The sequence below is a fragment of the Terrapene carolina genome, unplaced genomic scaffold (genome assembly GCF_002925995.2).
Source record: "Terrapene carolina triunguis isolate 2854851 unplaced genomic scaffold, T_m_triunguis-2.0 Scaffold130, whole genome shotgun sequence".
In the NCBI taxonomy this organism is placed as follows: Eukaryota; Metazoa; Chordata; order Testudines; family Emydidae; genus Terrapene; species Terrapene triunguis.
Window position 1 is genome coordinate 24,170,245 of NW_020664481.1, and position 20,486 is coordinate 24,190,730.

General features: G+C 41.4%; 1 protein-coding gene across 1 annotated transcript in view; it reads right to left on the bottom strand.

The window, feature by feature from the left end:
- Window positions 1-20,486, bottom strand: part of SMPD3 (sphingomyelin phosphodiesterase 3) — a 158,588-nt gene that overhangs the window by 32,696 nt on the left and 105,406 nt on the right. The window contains exon 3 of the mRNA XM_029911769.1: window positions 11,510-11,585. Coding sequence (XP_029767629.1) covers window positions 11,510-11,585 — 76 coding nt within the window. The remainder of the gene's footprint in view (window positions 1-11,509; window positions 11,586-20,486) is intronic.

Sequence of the window (20,486 nt, forward strand, 5' to 3'; positions counted from 1 at the left end):
AAGCCAAGAAGCGCCGAGTAGACACTGAATAGGACTAAACTATGTACGTAATAGTTTTTTGCCTTTTGTTTCATAATAAATTTTATTTATCTAACCCTTTTGCTGATTTTTAAAGTGTTACATAAACAGGACAGGTGAAATATTCTCATGTAAAGCAACCATAAACACATGAAAAGACCTAGGTTTACAATTTATGATTAAAACTCTACTATCTACACAATATACATAGACATAAAATGTAAAAACTTAAATATCTTAGAAACAGTAGCCAATCAGTTGTTTTAATTGTCATATTTGAATTCAGCACATCAAAATACATAATAAATAGCACATTTTATCTCTGAAGCAGACAACTTCTCAAAAATTGTAGACCAGTGTAACCAGCAATTCTAAACTTTCTCCCCAGTATGTCCCTACACTTGTGGTTTTTGTCATGAGGCATGGTCTTAGCATACCATGTTCATTCACTGAGTCAAAGAGTAGGTGATGGATGAGAATATAAAAATTCTGAATCCTTTCCTGGGCCATAATACTTCTTGTCAACTCTTTTTTGCATGTAGGCAGAATAAAAGCTGGGGTGTGCCAGAAGATCTTCACTGCATTCGGAAGAGCCTCATTAACAGGCATGGCTCTACAGGCTGAAAAGGGTGAATGGAGGATGCCAAACAGCTTATGATGAGGCTCTGTCACCTCCTCAATGGTAATCTGTAGAGTCTGCGGCCCTCCTGACCAGGTCCTGGAAATGTTTAAAATCATCTGCCAGGGATGGAGGAGGAGGAGGAGGCATGACTGCTTCATCTGGGGATGAAGAGGAAATGTTAGCCGTAGGAGAAATCCCTTCATCAGCTCTAGCCTCCTGTTCGTTGAAGGATCAGGCCTCCTGGAGGGAGTAGGTGATGCTGGCTGCTCCTGTCTATGACTGGTAGAATCTGATGCTTTGGAAAACTGTTGGTGATAAGCTGCCCCGGGGTCCCAATATGGACATGGAGGAGGTGCATAGACATAGGAGGAGCCACCCAAAGGTGCTCATACTAGCGAGGCATTGGTGGTAATTGTGGGCCACAAACAGTTGCAACTTCAGCAGAGGCGTCTAAGAAGCGGCCTCTGTAGGAGTTAGGAGGAGAGCCCTGAACTGACATTTGAGAGAACAAGAAGAGGTCTTCATCAGAATCCTCTTCCTCAAGTTCACTCTGGAATGGTGGAGTAACTGGAGAGATGTGAGGTGAAACAGTTGATATTGGGCGAAGTTCAGGCAATCTGGATATTCTCAGTACCAACAGCACATTGAAGCCGAGGAGCAGAGGGTCGGGCATCTCAGATACAGCCAGGTCCCGGGGAAAATGGAACTCCTGAGGCTCAAGTCTCTGCTGAGGTAGTCGTGACCAAGGACACTGAAGGTACCGCAGGCTTTGGGCTCTCGGAGGGAAGAGCAGTTGTTGATGGTACTGAAGATCTCGTGAGCTCTAAGGGAAGCATGGTCAGAGCCCGAGAGGGCTTCTTTTGTACCGAGGAAGCACAGGAAAAGCTCTTCTTGCTGTCTTTGTCTGATAATGGTACCGATGGTCTCTCTGGGCCTGTGGCTTTGCTGCCTTGCAGTCTAGCTGTGCCCTGGGTCCTGAGGAACCGGGAGCCTCAACAGTACCTGACTGAAGAGCTAGGGGTGCTGTGGTAGCTAAGAAAACCAATGACCTCTGCTTTTTAGAGGTAGGTTCTCTACCTGGCAAGCCAGGGGCATGTTCTTTCAAGGGCTTATGAGAGGAGTCCCGTGTCTTCCTCTTAGATACCCTGGAAGTGTGGGGTTCAGAGGCAGCGGACTTGCTTGGGGACCAACATACGGGGGAGGGGGAGTGTTCCTAGGCCTGGGTCAGAGGCTGAATGTAGAGAGCTCTCCATCATAAGGAGATGAAACTTTCTCTCTGTTTTTTCTGGGTCTTGATTTCCGTGCCAGACAAAAGTTGCATTTTTGAGCAATGTGCAATTCCCCGAGGCAATGGATACAGCAGGAGTGCCCATCGCTGACCGGGATCACCTCCCAACACAACAGACAGTGCTTGAAGCCAGGAGAACTGGGCATTATCTCCCAGTAAGTAGTAGTAACTATCTAATATCTAAATACTAAATAGAAAAAAGAAGATTTTTTTCTTTAAAAATTTTATATCAAAAGTATTTACTAATTATGGAAAACTACCACTAAGACTAATATCAGTAAGACCAAGAAATTGATTGAGGAAATCTTAATAGGACAACTGCCAGAGCTCCATCAGAACTGAGGGCAGTTCACCGTGCAGTGCTATATAAAAATGGCACAGGGCACTTAAGACTGACTAACACGCATGCGGAGGACGAACAGACACTGCTATGAGAAATCTCTGATCAAAGGCGCAGGAGGTGCTAGCGCACCTAAAGTGGGGCACTCATGGGGACACTACTTGAAGAAGCCCCATTCCCCACATCTGGGAGTGTAGCGGGGTGGTTACCCCGCTCCTGCCTGAGGGGTTTAAAACAGCCCTGGCAGAGGGCTGGGGCAAAGGGAAAAGCTACTGGGCTGATTGGGGAAGTAGCCACAGCTGGGCCACGCCCCAATCAGGCCCCAGCTGGCCTGTATAAGAAGGCTGGGAGCCAAGCGCTCAGGAGTCTCTCTCTGCTTTCAGAGGGAGAAGGGCCTGGCTGCAGCGAGCTAGACACAGGGTACCTGAGTGGAGCAGGGCTGGGAAAAGGCTGAGGAACTTCAGCCTGGATAGCCCCAGGCTGCGGCCTGGTAGGAGGCCAAGGGTACTAGGGGTTGCAGAGGGCAGCCCAGGGCTAGGCCAAGGCAGCAGGTCCAAACCCAACCTTGCCTGTGATGAGTGGCCTATACTGCAGTCTGCCCCAGGGAACGGGGGCTTGTTGGAGACTGGCAGTGGCCTTATTCTGAGGTGAGGTAGGGATAGTGGGTGAGGGTTCCCCGGGGAGGGGAGATCCTAGTACTGAGGGGTGTACTGCCAGGGGGCAGCACCTCAGATAAAAGGGCACCGGGGTCCAGAAGGGACACGGGGCCAGAGGACAGGCAGGGGGCGCTCCAGGATGCTGTAAGAGCTAATTCCCAGAAGTCACCAGCAGGAGGCGCCGCAGGGGTGAGTCCGTTCTGCTACACGGAGATTAAGGTTAACTGATCCCCAGAGGCCAGCCCCATCGAGAATTCCTTCAGGAATGCAGGAAGTCCAAAGCTGCACGACAGCTACTCTACACTGTGTATCTAGCAACCGGGGGACTATTGGTGGTACTCAGTCTTACCAGACCCAAGCAATCAATAGCTTCTGATGCAAAACTAATGACAACTAAGAATGGAGAAGTCCTGCCAGAATACAGAGTAGCCAGCCAAGTAGTCATTCCACAAACCACTCACTTACTGTTCACTGAAACATAATCGTCCCAACAAATCTTAGAATAGGGATGCCGGACTGTAACTGGAAAGTGTAATTTCTTTGCCCCCAGGCACGCAATTCTCAGTAACTGTTCAGACTCAGAATCTCTGTGTCTGATTGGCTAACATCATTACTTAACCAGAGTACAGAGATTTGCACTAATTGCTCTACAGTTATGTCTCTACAACTGATTTGGAAAAAGACAAAATCCTCTGTTTTAACTGGTTCCTGCATTCAACATTTTCAAGTTCTTGCCAGCAAGAAAGATGCTCCTAATCCCTTCAACACCACCATTTACAAGGAAGAGCATGGTGGGATATACCAAAAAGCAACAAAAACCAAACTGTCAAACCACAGAAAGGGATTTTTTTTTTTAAACCTTCTGGGTTCCCTCTCCCACTTCCTCCAGGTCAGCCAGGCCTTTTTGCCCAGAATAAATGGCTTGTTTGTGTTTCTAATGGAAAATCACAGCTTCTCCTTTCCATTCATTTTTGAAAAGCAATGGGTGAGTTCCTGTCCCCAGTCAAGTCACTAGCAAAGCTCCCTTTGATTAATATAAAGCTGGAGAGGAGGGCCTTGGTTATCTGTAGGAAGAAACTATGCTGTTTTTAAAAGGGAAATAAGGTGGTAAAAAACATGGGAGTGGGTGAAGGCTGGTGACAAGTGGGGAACTAATGAAAAGTGAAATGTGGATTTTTAATTTTTTTGTTTTTAATAAAACCTATCATTTGTCAACTTGGCTCATCTGGATTTTTGTATTTTTCTTTCATTTAAAATATGAATATTTACTTACAAATTGTAATTCAATAATAATAGTTTTGGAGTACTGTCTGTTCACTGTGTAATGACCATATCCTGTGCTAAAACTCCTCAGTCTGCATCCTTGAAGATTTAAATGGTTTTTTTGGTTGATTTGTTCTGCTGTAAACATGTCAACCTCAGAGGAAGCATCGTCAAATTAATTAATAATATAGTTTGGAGATCCACTTGTTCACATGAATAGTGACATGAAAACTCCTCCTGGGCCATTAACAACTGAAGTGTTAGTTGTACTTCACTGAAAAAAAATTATCCTTACATTTCCAATAAGGTCTCTGACTTCAGCCAAGCCAGAAGATGGCCACCTTCCAAACAATAATACCTGGCACTTTTAAAGCAGCTTTTATCAGTGAATTGCAGAACATTTTACAGGCATGAAAGAACCAATCAAGCTTCATAATCCTCCTGTGAAGTAGGTAGGTAAGAAGTTCAAGTCTCATTAAAGGAACACTCCATCTACCACTGAAATGCAGCTACTTCTGGAATGGTTCTAAGCAGCAATTTAATAACAGGAACACTATAAAACAGTTCCAGGACAGTAAATGAAAAAAAAAAAAAGTATATCCGGTTCCATTTTAATGAAAAAGGTGAATTTTAGGTATAAAAAGATATATAACTGCTTACAACAGAATTTGGCCAGGACATCTCTTGCAGTAAGTGCCATAGGATCTTTAATAGTCACAAGTGCTCAGATCCCTCCATTTTACATCTTATCCAAACATCAAAGCTGTTGTGTGCAAGTTTATATATCCTAGAAGTGGGTCCAAATTACCCTCAGCAGTAACTTATTATTTGAATTAAATGGTAACCTTTTAAAATGTTTGTCTTTTTAATAGATGCCACATCTTTATATAGCTGATCTATTCTTCTTCTATCATTACTCTTTTTTTAAAAGGTGAAATGTTTTGAATCAAGTAATTAATACACTTAACAGAAAACAGCTGTGCCAAACTGTTAGGAGTTTGTTTTCCATTTCATTACATAAACTAATATGACTAACTGAAGGACATGTAGGCTGTTAAATGTAATTCTGTTGTCTTTGATCTAGCTTGACAGATAAGCCTGACAATATGAAGCAAAAATACAAAAGCAGAAATACAAAGGGTACTTCTTATTTTTAAACGGAGAAGCTTAATGCTCTGACTCTGAGAAGTGAACATGTTTTTTGCCCATTCTGTTTGTTTTGTCCTCTAATGTTTTATGGAATCTGACGACACTGGTGTCAAAGCCTAACTGAGAGAGTGGGTTATTGGGTGGTGAAAAGGAACAAGGGCTAAATGGAAGCTAAGAATCTAAACCAGGACTCAGAACAACTGCGAACCTAGGCTCCAGAAAACAAATGCTCAGAGCAAGATGTTACCAGAATACAGCGATAAAAATAGAAAACTGAAGAAGAATCTTACATTATTAAAATGGAACTGAAAATTCACATCTCTTTTTAAAGCTATTCAGTCTCTTCAATTTACTATAGTGATTGCCAGTTCTGTTCCAAACTGTCTCACTGTTGCTGAAACACTGACCAAACAAAATGTGTGCTACTTGTCCTTGACGAGGTTAATGTGAACATGCTCTGGCCTGGAGCACAGGTTCAAGGTTCCATCCATTTATAGTAAATCTATGTTTTGCATAAGGCCATATCTGCAATAGTTTTAGTGAAGCCCAAAAGGGATGCAGTGTCCTTCCCATCTACTTCGAGCAGAATTATAGCCACATTAAGTAAAATACAGCTGGTTGTGGGCACACACAACTCCTGCTAACTTGGGGTCTGATCCTATGTGTTGAGTAAGGGTTTGCAGGATTGTCCTTTATTTTATTATTGCAACTACTATAAATTCTAACCTGAACACGACATTTTTGGTTTTAATTCTCACAGCTTATTTTCCAAACCTGAATTGCTGATATTGCAAAATGTATTATGAACTTGTACAAATCAAATCCTTAGAATCCAGTTAATGTAATAAATGAAACAGCCTTTGAACAAATAACTTATTTTGATAAGGAACACTGACTTACCCTTCAGTAACTGTGATTCTTTGAGATGATGTAGGCAGCATGAAACCAGCTGTAGGTGTCAGTATTCCTTGCGGGCGCAAGACTGAATTATTTTGAACAGCAGTGTTCATTGGGGCCATTCATACACCCTTTACCTCCTTGTGCTCTTGTATGAGGGCACAAAGGGTGGGGCGGCTGCAACTCTCTCTGTTTCCTCATAATTCAAAGCCTGCACTAGCCAAGAACTATGAAAAGCAGGGACGGAGGGCAGGCCATGGGATACACACTGACTACAACATCTTGAAGAACCACAGTAACATTTTTTTTCTTCAAGTATGTGTCAGTTTGGATCCCACTAGATGGTGGGAAAAAGGCGTTTCAGCTTTATCAGTCAAATAACAACTGCAGAACTGCTCTCCCGAACTCAGCGTCAGATCTAGCTGTCATGTCATGGGCAAAATGTTTAAGAAAGGTCAGTGAGTTGCTCCATGTTGCAGATCTCAGATACTGGCATGTGTCTAAAGCAGGCTGAAGCCACTGCCTGTGTCCCAGGGGAGTATGCCTTGATATTTAGAGGGAGCAATTGTCTGATAGCAGGTGGAAATACATTGCATGATCCACTTAGATTCTCTGTCACAAGAGGCTTGGCCTTTGGATGAGATTGATATGGCTACCAAAAGATGGGGACACAGCCTATACAGCTACAGTGAGACCTATGCTAACTACAACATCTCAACATTTAGGTCCATCAATGGCTATTAGGGATGGTGTCTCTAGCCTCTGTTTGCCAGAAGCTGGAAATGGGCGACAGGAGATGGATCACTTGATGATGACCTGTTCTGTTCATTCCCTCTGGGGGAAGACAAGATACTGGGCTAGATGGACCCAGTATGGCTGTTCTTATGTTCAGAGAATCACTGTTACTGTAGGGTAAGCAACTGTTCTTTATTAAAAGCAGTTATTTATTCAAAGACGGTTTCATTTATTACATTAACTGGTCTCTAAGGACGTAGTCTTGGTAATGTAAGAGAACGTGACTCTTGAAACGTCCACCTTATGTAGCTTCTTCTCTTCCAGCATCAAGTGGGTTTTCAGGAAGAAGACTGGCAGGTTGATGGACTGATTTAGGTGAAACTCCAAGACAACTTTAGGGATGAACTTAGGGTGTGGTCTCAATACCACCTTGTCCCGATGAAAGAATGAGTAAGGGATATCTGGCTGTAAAGGCTTGGAGCTTGCTGACTTTCCATACTAAAGTAATAGCAAATAGAAAGTCCATCCTGAGAGTAAGGTGATATTTTGAACAATCTGACAGTGGCTCGAACAGAAGCTCCCTGAGTTTCTTGAGGACAATGTTGAGATCCTACATCGGAGTCAGGTTCTCTCATAGTTGGATAGGTATGCAGGAGGCCCTTGAGGAATCTTGACTCTGTCAGATGTGAGAAAACCAAGTATAACTGTATAACTGAAGCTGAGCTTGCATATGTATTTGTTCAGTCTCCTCAGGTCCAGGATAGGACAAAGATCCCCTTTCTTCTTTAGGATAAGGAATTACCAGGAGTAGAAGCCTCCTCCCCTGAATTCTGGTGGTACTTCCTCTATGGCTCCTTGATGAAGCAACCTGGTGACTACTGCTTGTAACAGGCTTTTACAAGGAGAGTCCCCGAACAAGGATGAGAAAGGGGTGGGTGGATGAATAGGGTGTAAGAGTGGAACTGAAGAGGGTAGCTATTGGTGATGATCTCTAGCACCCAACTGTCCAGTGTTATGACAGACCGTGCCCAATGGGATAAGGCTGCTTCTGAAGGTCAGTCATACACTCAAACCCTTTTTAAGGGACTTGGTACCTCTGTACCATACTGGGTCAGACTAAATGTCCATTTAGCCCAGTACAGGTCTGCCGCATCTTAGGCGCATTTAACATGTGCGATTTCAGCTTTATGCGGTTGGCAAAAACCAAAACAAAAAAAAGAGAAAAATAACAATTTAAATACTGTTTCTGTAGTGCGGGCAATTCCGCCCGCCATTACACTCAATGTAATTTTGACTATACGCGATTTTCGCTTTAGGCGCTGACTGCGGAATGTAACCCCAGCGTAAGATGAGACAGACCTGTATCCTATCTTCCGACAGTTGCCAATGCCAGGTGCCCCAGAGGGAATGAACAGAACAGATAATCATCAAGTGATCCATCCCCTGTTGCCCATTCTTTTCACTACGAGTGGTATCGTGGCAGGTATTTGCCCAAGAGCCTTAGCAGGATTGAGTAGCCCTTCATTTATAGAGAGGGCAATTCGGGCCAGGCCAGAAGTTGTCAATATTTCAAATACCTCATAAGACTTTTCTTGCATCATCATTGTCTCTATTTCTAGGGTTTGTGCATTTCTCATGACAAGTTCTTGAAATGACAAAGTACAGTGCCAGTACCTGTGCTGGTGGCACAGCTTCATCAGAAGATGAAGAAAGGTCATTAGGTGGTGAAGTAGGATGATGATGATACTCTGGACCCAGGTCTGGTTCCTCGTGGTACTCCTTGCTGTCTGTTATCAATGGTCTGGCCAGAGATGCCACCAGAGAGTGTTGCCAGTACCATGGTCTGTGCTGGGGAGTTTTTACTCTGTCCTGTGCTGGTAGGCTGCTCTTTACCACCAGGTTTTATGCCATGTGGGGCTTGGTGATTTTCTTCCCAGAAAGTGTGTGGTCTGTCCCTGTAGAAAGACATTGAGTGCACCTGGAGTCTCTGCGCCTGCGCTCAAGGTGGTCTCTCTTCATACCACAGGCATTGGTTTCTGCATCAGTGCTGGTATCAGTATGAGCATTGGGTCTTTTCTGGGCATTTTCTTTTCTATGCTGGTCTTAGGTGTGGCACGTTTGTTTGTTGGAGCACTCAAGAGAGTCTATTTATCTGGTATCTGAGTTCTGCTGTCTCCTCCAAATCTTCATAGATTGCTTTAGTAGATGAAACTTCAACTGTGCATGCTCAGTGAGAATGACTAGCATACCAAGCACCTCTCCAGTATATGGGTCTCTCCTAAACAGAAGAGGCATCTGCTGTATCCATCTTACAGGGGAATTAATCCTTTGCAAGAAGAGCAGGGCTTAAAGTCCGCAGGTGTAGAATCTGCCATGTTCAGGTGCTCTGTACCGACTGGGGGCATACAAGACAGTCTGTCTGTCAACATTCAGTCCAGGTAGTAGGACATTTTTTTGGTTAGCTGATAAGTCCAAAAACATTTGGAAAAATTCTTTCAATCCAAAACAATGTTTTATTTAAATTTCAAGCTTTTCTACCTTTAATTTAAAAAATAAACTTAAGGTAATTTTGAAATGAAATATCATTTTGAATTGAAGTTGAAACATTTTATTTTGAAAATGTCAAACATTTTGACTCTCTTTTTTAATTGTAAATGGTTTTTCAACTGAAACAATTAGCCAATATTGACATAAATTCTTTAAATGATTTGGTTGATCCAAATCTGCATTGCTGGGCGGGGGGGGGGGGGGGGGGGGGTCAGAATTTTACCGGGCTCTACCAGATGGGTTGATTTTGTTCGTGGTGGTTCTTTATCAGTGGATCAGAAAAGTTCTGAACGTTTCAAAGAATTTCAAAAAGACTTAGTGGGTGGTAAAGCTTAGTTGGTCAGACCGTTTCCAGGTTCTGTCTCGCTGTACAGAGAGAGCTTAAGGAGATGCAGGGCACATGCACAGCCCCGACAGACACTGCTATTCAAGCCTCTGGTCTCATGTACATAAGGGGCATATGTACCTACAGTGGGATCCACACTGATACATACACTAAGAAGAACTGAAAAATCTGCTGATAAAGAACATCTTCCCCATTCTTTTAAAAAGAGTTCAAACATATACAATTCTTAGTCTCCCAGCCACTGCTGGGCTTTTTATTCTATTTTAGATAGTTTGTTTTACTTTCCAGCATCATGTATCATTTCATGAAACAATGCATATAACATAGCAAGCACTATATATGGTAGTAGCTGAAGAAGTGGAACATGTTTTTAAAATAGGACCAGCAATATTTTCTAAACAGAGCATAAACTTATTAACAATTTATGTTGGAAATGGCAAGCAAAAATCAGGCAGAGAATCTGGGCTTCTTCCAACTTTTTGATTTCTACTTGAACTGCTCTGTGTGATGACTGATCGGCTTCACTTAGCATGGTTTTTCAGGGTGCAGGAAGTTATTCTATTTATAAACTTTTATTATGATTTTCTGGTGTGTTACAATGAGTCTCAGAAAACACCATACCTTTGGATTCTGGGAAATATCTTGTTATAGGAGCAGGTCAAAAATCAGAAACTTGGTATTTCAAAGTTTGTTTTTGTCCTCAAGTTGGGATGAAAAATTCAAAATTTTCATTGACTGGACAATGTTGATTTGGGAATGTCAAAATATTTTGTGTAGACTTGGTCTGACAGTAATCTGTGTCCCCCTGAGCTGCTGAATTCAGGAGTCTCATGCCCCCAATTCCCCTTAGGGGTCTGGTTTCTTCATGCCACTATTGTCCTCTACAGGCCAGGGAGCCAGGCCCATAGGCAATTACCATTAGGAACTGTGGCATCTCAGTTCAACATTAATGTGTCTGCCTGATCAGAAATGTGTTTTGATTTGGGTTAATCTGACCCTAACTAAATATTTTCTTTAGATTTTCCCAACAGAAAATTGAAATATTTCCATTTTCCCATGAGAATGTTTCAATTTTGTGAAAATTATATTTTCTGTCTCAAACATTTTCATGGAAAATTCCTGACCAATTATGGTATTGTCATCAACAATTTTTTTTTATTCTTCTTGGTGCAACAGTGAGAGTTGCAGCGTAATATATAAAATAGTGACAGTTTTGGCTCAACAACAGATGCTTCAGAAAAGAAATGGTTTATTTCTCCATTGTAGCTAATGCTTGGGAATTGCTTTGATACCTATCAGCCTGATCCGGCATGGTGATGAGCACTCTTAATTTTTAAGCCAAAAGAGTGTAGTGGGGGCTCAGCGCTGCCCAGGTACAGGTCCCAACGTGCCGTCAGTAAAATCTTTACTGGTGTGCAACTTTTGGTTGTGTTTCAAGAAGTGGCTGAAGAATCTATGATGTGTGGCTTTTACAGATATCTTATTTTCTCTTTACAGCCCCTTGCTACTTGCATGACACTGTTACAAATGCAGGATGGGGAAAGATGTTTTGCTAATATGCTGCTCTTGCACTTGATTAGAGAAACTTCTGGCACAGAACTAGGAACACAATGAGAACAACATTGAGAAAAGGAAATCGAGACAATACCTGCCAGAGCTTGCAAATGAGTGCAGGAAATGTATCCCACAATTCTTTGGTCCTGAGGTGTATTTCCCACTTGCACCTAAGAAAGGAAGAAAGAAGGCTGTTAATGAACATGTCACTACTATGGTCAAGGCCCTCTGTCCTGTGCAGAATACAAGATTTCAGTTGTTCAATAGGAGCTCTTGAGTTACACCCCTGAAAATACGCCTTCCCTCTCTCATCCAATGCCACTTTAAGCACTTAAATGGATCTAAGAGAGGCAAAAACCACAGGAGATTTTGCTTTAATAGAAGTCCTACTTGCCCTGTCTGTTCACTGCCTAACTTCTTCTCTGTCCACTGCTACTTCAAACTGCAAAGCATTCCCTGTTACTCTCTCTTGCCCGTCCACATCTCAGTGGTTATCTGCCTGCAAACAACTTGCCAGCCCCAAGCCTCCCAGCCCCTCCTGGCGTGTGCAGGATTAAAGCCCCACGCAGAAGCACCCCATGAGACTAAGAAGCAGTCTCCACACACACAAAAATCTAGACATTTACAGAAAACTGGAATTCAGAAAAAGGGAAGGAGGCTTTGGAAAACAAAACAAAACTATACACTATTTTCTCTATTTCACTATGTTTTCCCATTATTTTCTCTATTGCCCAGTACTGTTTTTTGTTGATGGGGAGAGGGAGTAAAGGTGTTGGAGAATTTTGCTTTGTGTTTCAATGAGACATTTACATTTTCCTCCTACAGATTTTCACAGCAGCGGTCTCTGTACCTGTCAGCCAGAGCAGGGAAAATGTAAATTTTTTCCTCACTCTTCTAGATTCCCCAACTAGGGCATTCCAGACCCTCTAAAACACAGGTAGGGGATTCTTCCTTACAAGGGTTTACTTCCATGGTAGGTGTAGAGGGGGTTTCGGAAGCCCATTTTGCTACAGTGTAATGTACTCCATCTCTCCCACACACACGTTAGACTGTAGATCTGTAAGACAAACCTCTTGGAGGACACACAGGCACTAGAACTAAGTTGTGCTTTATTCTTTTGATCTTAATTAGCACTAGATCTGCCTCACCAAATAATAAAGAATAAAGAAGGATAATAAAGAAGAGATTTAAAAATATATTAGGTACAGAAAGAATCCTGACAATGGTATTGGTCCATGACTAGATGGAAATGCTAGAATTATCAATAATAATGAAGAACAGGCACAAGTGCTCAATAAATATTTCTGTTCTGTATTTGGGGGGGAAAAAAGATAATATCGTCTCATCAGATGGTGATAACATACTTTCCTTTCCACTGGCATCTTGGGAGGATGTTAAACATCAGCTACAAAAGATAGACATTTTAAAATCAGGATGTCTAGGTAATTTGCATCCAGGAGTTTAAAAAGAGTTGGATGAGGAGCTTGCTGGACCATTAATACTGATTTTCAATAAGTCTTGATGCACTGGAGAATTTCCAGAAGACTGGAAGAAAGCTAATGTGCTAGTTTTTTAAAAAGGGTAAATGGAATGAGCCAAGTAAGTATAGGCCTGCCACCCTGTCCTTGATCACAAGCAAGATAATAGAGCGGCTGTTACAAGACTCGATTAATAAAGAACTAAAGGAGGATAATGTAATTAATGCAAAACAACATAGGTTTATGGAAAATAGATCCTGTCAAACTAACTTGATTCCTTTTTTTATGAGACTACAAGTTTGGTTGTAAAAGTAATAGTGTTGATATAATATACTTAGATGTCTGAAGGTGCTGAATTGGTACTGCATGACGTTGATTAAAAACTAGAATGATGTAAAATGAACATGGCACACATAAATGGATTAAAAACTGGGAATCAGCCTCAAGTAGATGTGTTTCCAGTGGGGTCCCAATGGACCAGTTCTTAGCCCTACATTATTTAACAATTTTATCAGCAATCTGGAAGAAAATATAAAATCATCACAGATAAAGTTTGCAGATGACACAAAAATTGGGGGAGTGGTAAATGAAGAGGACAGGTCATTTATTCAGAGTGATCTGGATCACTTGGTAAACTGCGTGCAAGCAAACAATATGAGTTTTAATATGGCTAAATTTAGGAACAAAGAATGTAGGCCATACTCACAGGATGGGGGACTCTATCGTGGGAAGCAGTGACTGAAAAACATTTGAGGGGTAGATAATCAGCTGAACATGAGCACCCAGTGTGACTGTGACCGGAAGAGAGAACGCCATCTTGGGATGCATAAGCAGGGGAATCTCGAGTAGGAGTAGAGAAGTTATTTTACCTCTGTATTTGGCACTGGTGTGATCACTGCTCAAATACTATGCCCAGTTCTGGTACCCACAATTCAAGAATGATATTGATAAATTGGAGAGGATTCAGAAAAGAGCCATGAGAATGATTAAAGGATTAGAAAACCTACCTTATAATGACAGACTCACAAACCTCAATCTATTTAGTTTAAAAAGGAGAAGGTTAAGGGGTACTTTTTGATTACAGTCTGTAAGTGCCTACACGGGGAAAACTATTTAATAATGGCCTCTTCCATCTAGCAGAGAAAGGTATAACGAGAGCCAATGGTTGGAACCTGAAGCTAGACAAATTCAGACTAGAAAAAAGGTGTACATTTTTAAATGTGAGAGTAATTAACCATTGGAACAATCTACCGGGGGGTCATGGTGGATTCTCCATCAATGACAATTTTAAAATCAAGATTGGATTTTTTTAAAAAGATTTGCTCTAGGTATTATTTTGGGGGAATTCTATTGCCTATGTTGTACAGGAGACCAGACTAGATGATCATAATAGTCTCTTCTGGCCTTAGAATCTATGAAGTAAGGAACTTTCTCACACTTTATATGATCTGTGTAAGGGTTAGGCAGATTTGCAGTCACTGCCTTCATGAAAGCACAAGGACTGATCATTAGCTAGTTCTTGTGGGAGCCCTGCTGGAATGGAATCATGGCTTGTTCCCCCAAAGTACTGGCCAGCTGTACCCAAAAATGAGGAAGTACGCTACACTCCTTAAAAGAGTACAGTAATGTGGACACTCCTCCTAGGAGTCTGAGAACTTCTACCCGTAGGGTGGTGCATCTTTGTAAAACCCCAATGAGGGCATGTGGTCAGCAGACACAACTTAGCCCTTAATGGGGAAATAGTCATCAATGGCAAGACTAAGATGAAACCTACCAGCTATGCTTTATAGACTGAGGGCACATATACTGCATGCAAATCAAACCAACCCTCTATCAGATTTCTAGAGAGCAGAATTCTGAGGAAGGTCTGCTTGCATAGAACTTATGAACATAGAACATAATAATACAAGAGAACATCATGAAAATCACTTGATAGACAAAGACTTCAGATGGATTTTTTAAAAACTGAGTAAGGGTGGAGCAGGTGTACAGAATATGTTCTGGCCCCATTGAAGTTAATGCCAAAACTCCCACTGACTTAAATGAGATCAGGATTTGGCCCTAGATGAATGGAACAGAGAAGCTGCTGCAGGTGCTTGATTTTCCTGCTCAGGATTTAAAACAATACAGTACTGCTATCAAAGAAAATTCCTGGAAGGGAAAGTTTTATCAGAGCCTCAAAAAAATAAAACCCATAGGTTTGCTGATGACTCCTGTATCACTGGACTTGATGAAACCACCTTAAATTTCATCTGACACCCTTAAATAAAAATGCAACCTGGTTTTAAGAAGAGTAGAGTTTTGTCCATTTATTTGGATTTTCAGGTTCTCCAACTGTCTGAGAAATATCCTATTAATTTTACACGCTTTGCAGGCAGTGAATTTACAGGTCATTTATACTTGATAATGTCCTGTCAATGTTCATTATTTTTCCATCTGGAAAAAGAAGGCACATAATAAAAATCTTACATTGCTCTGGGCCTAGCTTCCTCACTCATCTTTTAACCAGTTTTCCAACTGGACTTTGGGAGCTCATTACCGTTCACACACAGTTAACTACTCTAAAGATCATTTCCAGCTAAGTGATGCTTTTCTATAGAGATGCTATGCTGAGACTATAGGTGGCTCTATGGAAAGTGTTTTTAATATAATAGTATATAAATTCCTATAGAAACTACTCTCGTTGCCCTAGATGGGTTACACTTGCACAGAGGTAGAGAAATTCAGCGTTCAGACTTTGTGTTCTTAATTGAAGTGGAAGGGGAACAAAGACAGGGGAGGTTTGGAATTAACTCAGCAGTTTTACCCCAAAGCCAGTGGATCCTTGCAGACCCACAGGGATATGAGGGAATCCTGGCTGGATGCCACGAACTCTTGCAGGAGCCTTACTGCGGTTGTTCCTGCAGGCTGCCTCATTACATACACACCATTTTTCACGTACACATTAAATGAGAGTCTTATGCAGCAGGTGCAGCGCCAATACAACATTGTGGGGTTGTTAGTTTAAGAACAACAAGCCTCTATCCTATAACACAAACCAGGGCACAATATATATTTTTCAAGCCATCTAACTGCAGCCAACTGAAACGAGATTTTTTACTCAACTACCAAAAAGGACATCTTCACCTCTAGAGTTTCTGGCAAATTACACATTTCTCCCACATCTGAGGAGAGACGAGCCTCCCACTCTGCCCTGCAAAGGGAAAAACAGAAATTGCAAAATTGTTCTTTATTGTGGCAAGAGTGTACACTTTACACCTCTGTGTCCAAAACTGGTTGAACCATTTTCACTTTCAGGCTGTGACCAAACGTGGAAAGTTTCAGTCTGAAAGGTCAGTCTGAGTAAGTTTTATAGCCAGCTGAAAAGGCCTGTTAGAATGGAATCACTTATGCCACATTACCTTTATAATTGATCTGAGAAGCATAACTATGATTTATGTATGTACACGTAATTGTATTTACATTATATATCAAACTGTATTTTATACACATCTCACATAGAAACAAAAAGTACATGCATAATATGTATGTGTGTGAACAGAAATGGAAGAGGCCTCTCTAACTGTTTTTGAAGTTTCCAAAAAAAAAAAAAAAAAAAATAGTACCAAGTAACAGCCAAAAAGTTAACATGGCCAATATTTCCATGGAAAGCATCAATGTTCAAGTGCTTGCTGAATAGCCCTTACCCCAAACCTAAAATTCTGCCATTTTGTAACAGGGAGCTGATTTTTCTGTTTCACTGAGTGCCACCATTACCCTAAACTATTGGGCAGGATCTCTGTAAGCAGACATGATGGAAGAAAATATCCATGGTTACAACAGGAAAACAAAATTCTTATAACCTCTAGCCCAGTACAGCAAAAAACCCCAGCAAACTAAATATTATTAAATAAAATTTGATTACATATTCTATTTGTTATTCTGTAAATGAAAAAGCACTAAAGTATGGACAGCCATGATAGTAATATTGTGGAGGTCTAGTAGCTATCCCTATAATTCTACACATAAGCAGTGCATTGTTTTGCTGAATACTGCGCCTCCTCTGAGAGTGCTCCATTTTAATGGCTGTATTATATTGTGAGAACGCCATCTGGACAGCTCTGCAGGCAGGACAGTGGGAAAACAACCCACAGCATTCACTGTCCCTGCAACACAGATCTTGGTGTGTTAGTTTAGCTTTGGAAGGAGTTTCCACCTTCACAGAACTCAGTCATGTGGTCAGTATTTGACCAGCAAATTGCTCAAGTCTGGGACAAGAAATAAGTGTCTATTTCTGGTTCTTGCTGCCAAACACAGAAGGTGCTCTCTAATCCACTTTTGTACAGAAAATAACAATTATACTAGGGCAACCCAATTCAAAATCACCCAAATAGGAATTAACTTTACCTGAACTGCACTGTTGGTGCTAGAAGGTCAGTGTCATAACAGATAATCTAGAAGACTGTCCCATGAGGCATTATCCTACACAGTGTTTTCCAAAAATGTCAGATAGACCGCAGGCTAAAGTTCACATAAACCCTGTTTACTGCCACCCAGGGCCCAATCTTCCCACCTTTCCTTTGAAAATATTGTAGTCTATTCAATGGGACTATTAGCAAAGTAAGATACACTCACTGTGCATAAGAATGGGGATGTGGGACCCCAAGAGCCTAGATTACAAAACAAAATAGTAGCGTCTGGACAGTGTGATTGCAGACCACATCCAAAAGCACCACAATTAGAGTCCGTGGACTATTCACATGGTAAAGGATGGAGCATTTAAGCAATAGCTTTTAAAGTGCCCTTTCGTATGTTTCAGGTTGAAGGGTGATAAATGTCAAATATGACCACTGTCACAACACAACTGATTTTCATATCATGTGACTATTAGCCTGACAGCAGGAAATATCCTGGGTTCTCTCACTAAAACAAATGTTTGGTATCAATCTCAGGAATGGCCTTTCAGTCCCCCTTTCTGTCTTGTTACAGAGAATATTTTACAGCACATATGAACTTAAAGGAAAAATCTTGCTCTGATCAATGCAAGAGTAAGAACCCCAAATTAGGCAGTTTTGGAAAGCTATATTACGGGCTATACTATGGCTCTAATACAGCTGCACAGGGCAATATGGGAGAGTAAGACCCTTAACTCTAGTTGCATTAGAACTGCCCAGATTTGATTCCAGGTGTGGGGACGAGACCAGGGTTCCATTTCTGATGTTCCCCACTGTGAAGCTGGCAAGACATGAGAAGGGAGTATGCTATGCTCTACAGGCCTGTAACAGATTACTTCTGCCTCAGCACCAGCTCAGAGGACCACAGGAATTGCATTGCAGAGGGGTGCCTGAAGTACACAGTGCTTCTCAGGGCTACACTCCTGCAGTGGTACCATTTTCACACCAACCCTTGCTCTGGAATGTGCCTAAAGGCAAAACATAGCTCAAAATGCATAATTTATTGTCACCTGCCACTGCATCCTTCTATTGAGTCTCCTGTTATAATGGCATGGGATTGTGAAGAAGTGCCTGAAACTGCATCCCATGCAAATTCAAAATCCCATTGCAGTATCAGGCTCAATATTTGCTCCTGTGGACATTTCTGAAGTGTATCTGTATGAGATATAGACTCCTTCTCAAACTGTATCTACTAGGGAAAATTCCAATAAACTAATATTAAAATATGCCTTTAAAGATTCCAAACCATTTTTGGTTAGGTAAACCACAGGAAGAGCAGCTAATTTATAATGGCCATACATAGATACATACATACATACAAAAACAACGAGGAGTCCGTGGCACCTTACAGACTAACAGATTTATTTGGGCATAAGCTTTCGTGGGTAAAAAACCCACTTGTGGGCTTTTTACCCACGAAAGCTTATGCCCAAATAAATCTATTAGTCTTTAAGGTGCCACCAGACTCCTCTTTGTTTTTGTGGATACAGACTAACATGGATACCCCCGATACTTGACATACATACATACATCCTGCTAAATTCTGATGTTATCTAAAGCTGAATTAAAGTTGAGAGAATGTGTATGTGATTGAATAAAGTGTCCTGCTTATATAATTATACATTGACAAATGCAAAATTAGTACCTCTCTCAGTATTATACTGCAACATATAAAACATGTTCCAGTTCATAGTACATCTGCAAAGGTAAAACAAGATATAAATGCACACCCATTAATCAAACATTAGGACAGGTATGGAAACATTCAAGGACAGATTCTCATCTCTGTTACACCATTGGAAAACTGAAGCTTGTTAGTTACTCAGCAAGTAACACTCTGAAAAGAGCTTTTTATTTCAAAAAGCGTTTAGGAGCCAATTCTGCTAGGAAACTAGCATAAGTCTCTGTTGCTCCTTGTTTACATTGGACCTTCTCTTGTGAACTATTAAATCAGTAAACAGTTCTGCAGCCTTCATTTTCATTCCCAGGAGACTGAAATCAATAAAAAGCCCTAGAAAGGGGATTCCTTCTTTTTCTACACCACTCCCCAAAATATCATAGCATTGAGTCGGGCCTAACAGAATAAGACATTGATTTCCGAGGAGCCCCAAGTTGGAAAAGGGGAGAAAACAATGTAATGCCGCAAATCCCTCCAAAAGACATGAACTGTGTGATGCAGCACCCTCTGTTATGAGTGAGAAAAATCATTCATTTGATAGGCTTTGGCTGCCCATTCAGATTCTAAATTTGCCTTTATAATGAATAACAAAACACAAGCTGTCATAGTGACATGAGTTAATTTGAAGATCTGCCTCCAAATGATAGAGCTCCATGATAAATTTGCCTAACATCATGGCAAAACTCCAGTCAGTTACCTTAATACTGTGAGGTAAGACTAGCTCAAACTGACAAGCACAGTGGTTTGAGATTACAGCAATACTACTCTTTCCTTAACAACAAAAATTGTGTTTAGGAGCACTGCTGTTCAAACAAACTACTCAAACAGGGGCTTTCCATTCTGATATATAAGTAGACTGAATGGTGTTATTATTTTCCATGGAAATAAAGCATCCCAGATTAAGAACAGGAGCATGACACATAAATAGACTTTATAATATATAGCACAGTAGGCTATCACTACAGGAAAATCCTCCTAATTAGATTTTGTCAACATGGCTCAAATGCAAGGGAATACTGAGAAATCTCGAGAAGAACACAAAGTGTGAGTTTGAACTATGAGTTATAGACAGAGCTATTGAGAGAGGGAGAAAGAGTCTGCATATGTTTAAATAACAGCTAAATATCTATCTATATATATAAGCTAATAGTAATAGATGCATATTGAGAGACAACACACATAATAAAGGGAAAAAACGGGAGTATCTAATTTATCCCTGTGATTGGAGTAAGAATATTCCATGATAGTAATCTCTCAAATTGTTTCAACAAATCACCTAATGAATACTTCTATCAATAGTGCCTCAACCATTTCCCATGGCAAAACATTCTCTAAGGGCAGAGCCAGCTCCAGGCACCAGCTTAACAAGCAGGTGCTTGGGGCGGCCAAGGGAGAGGGGCGGCACCTGCAGCAATTCGGGGGCGGCAGGTCCCTCACTCCCTCTAGGAGCGAAGGACCTGCCGCTGAACTGCCGCCGCCGAT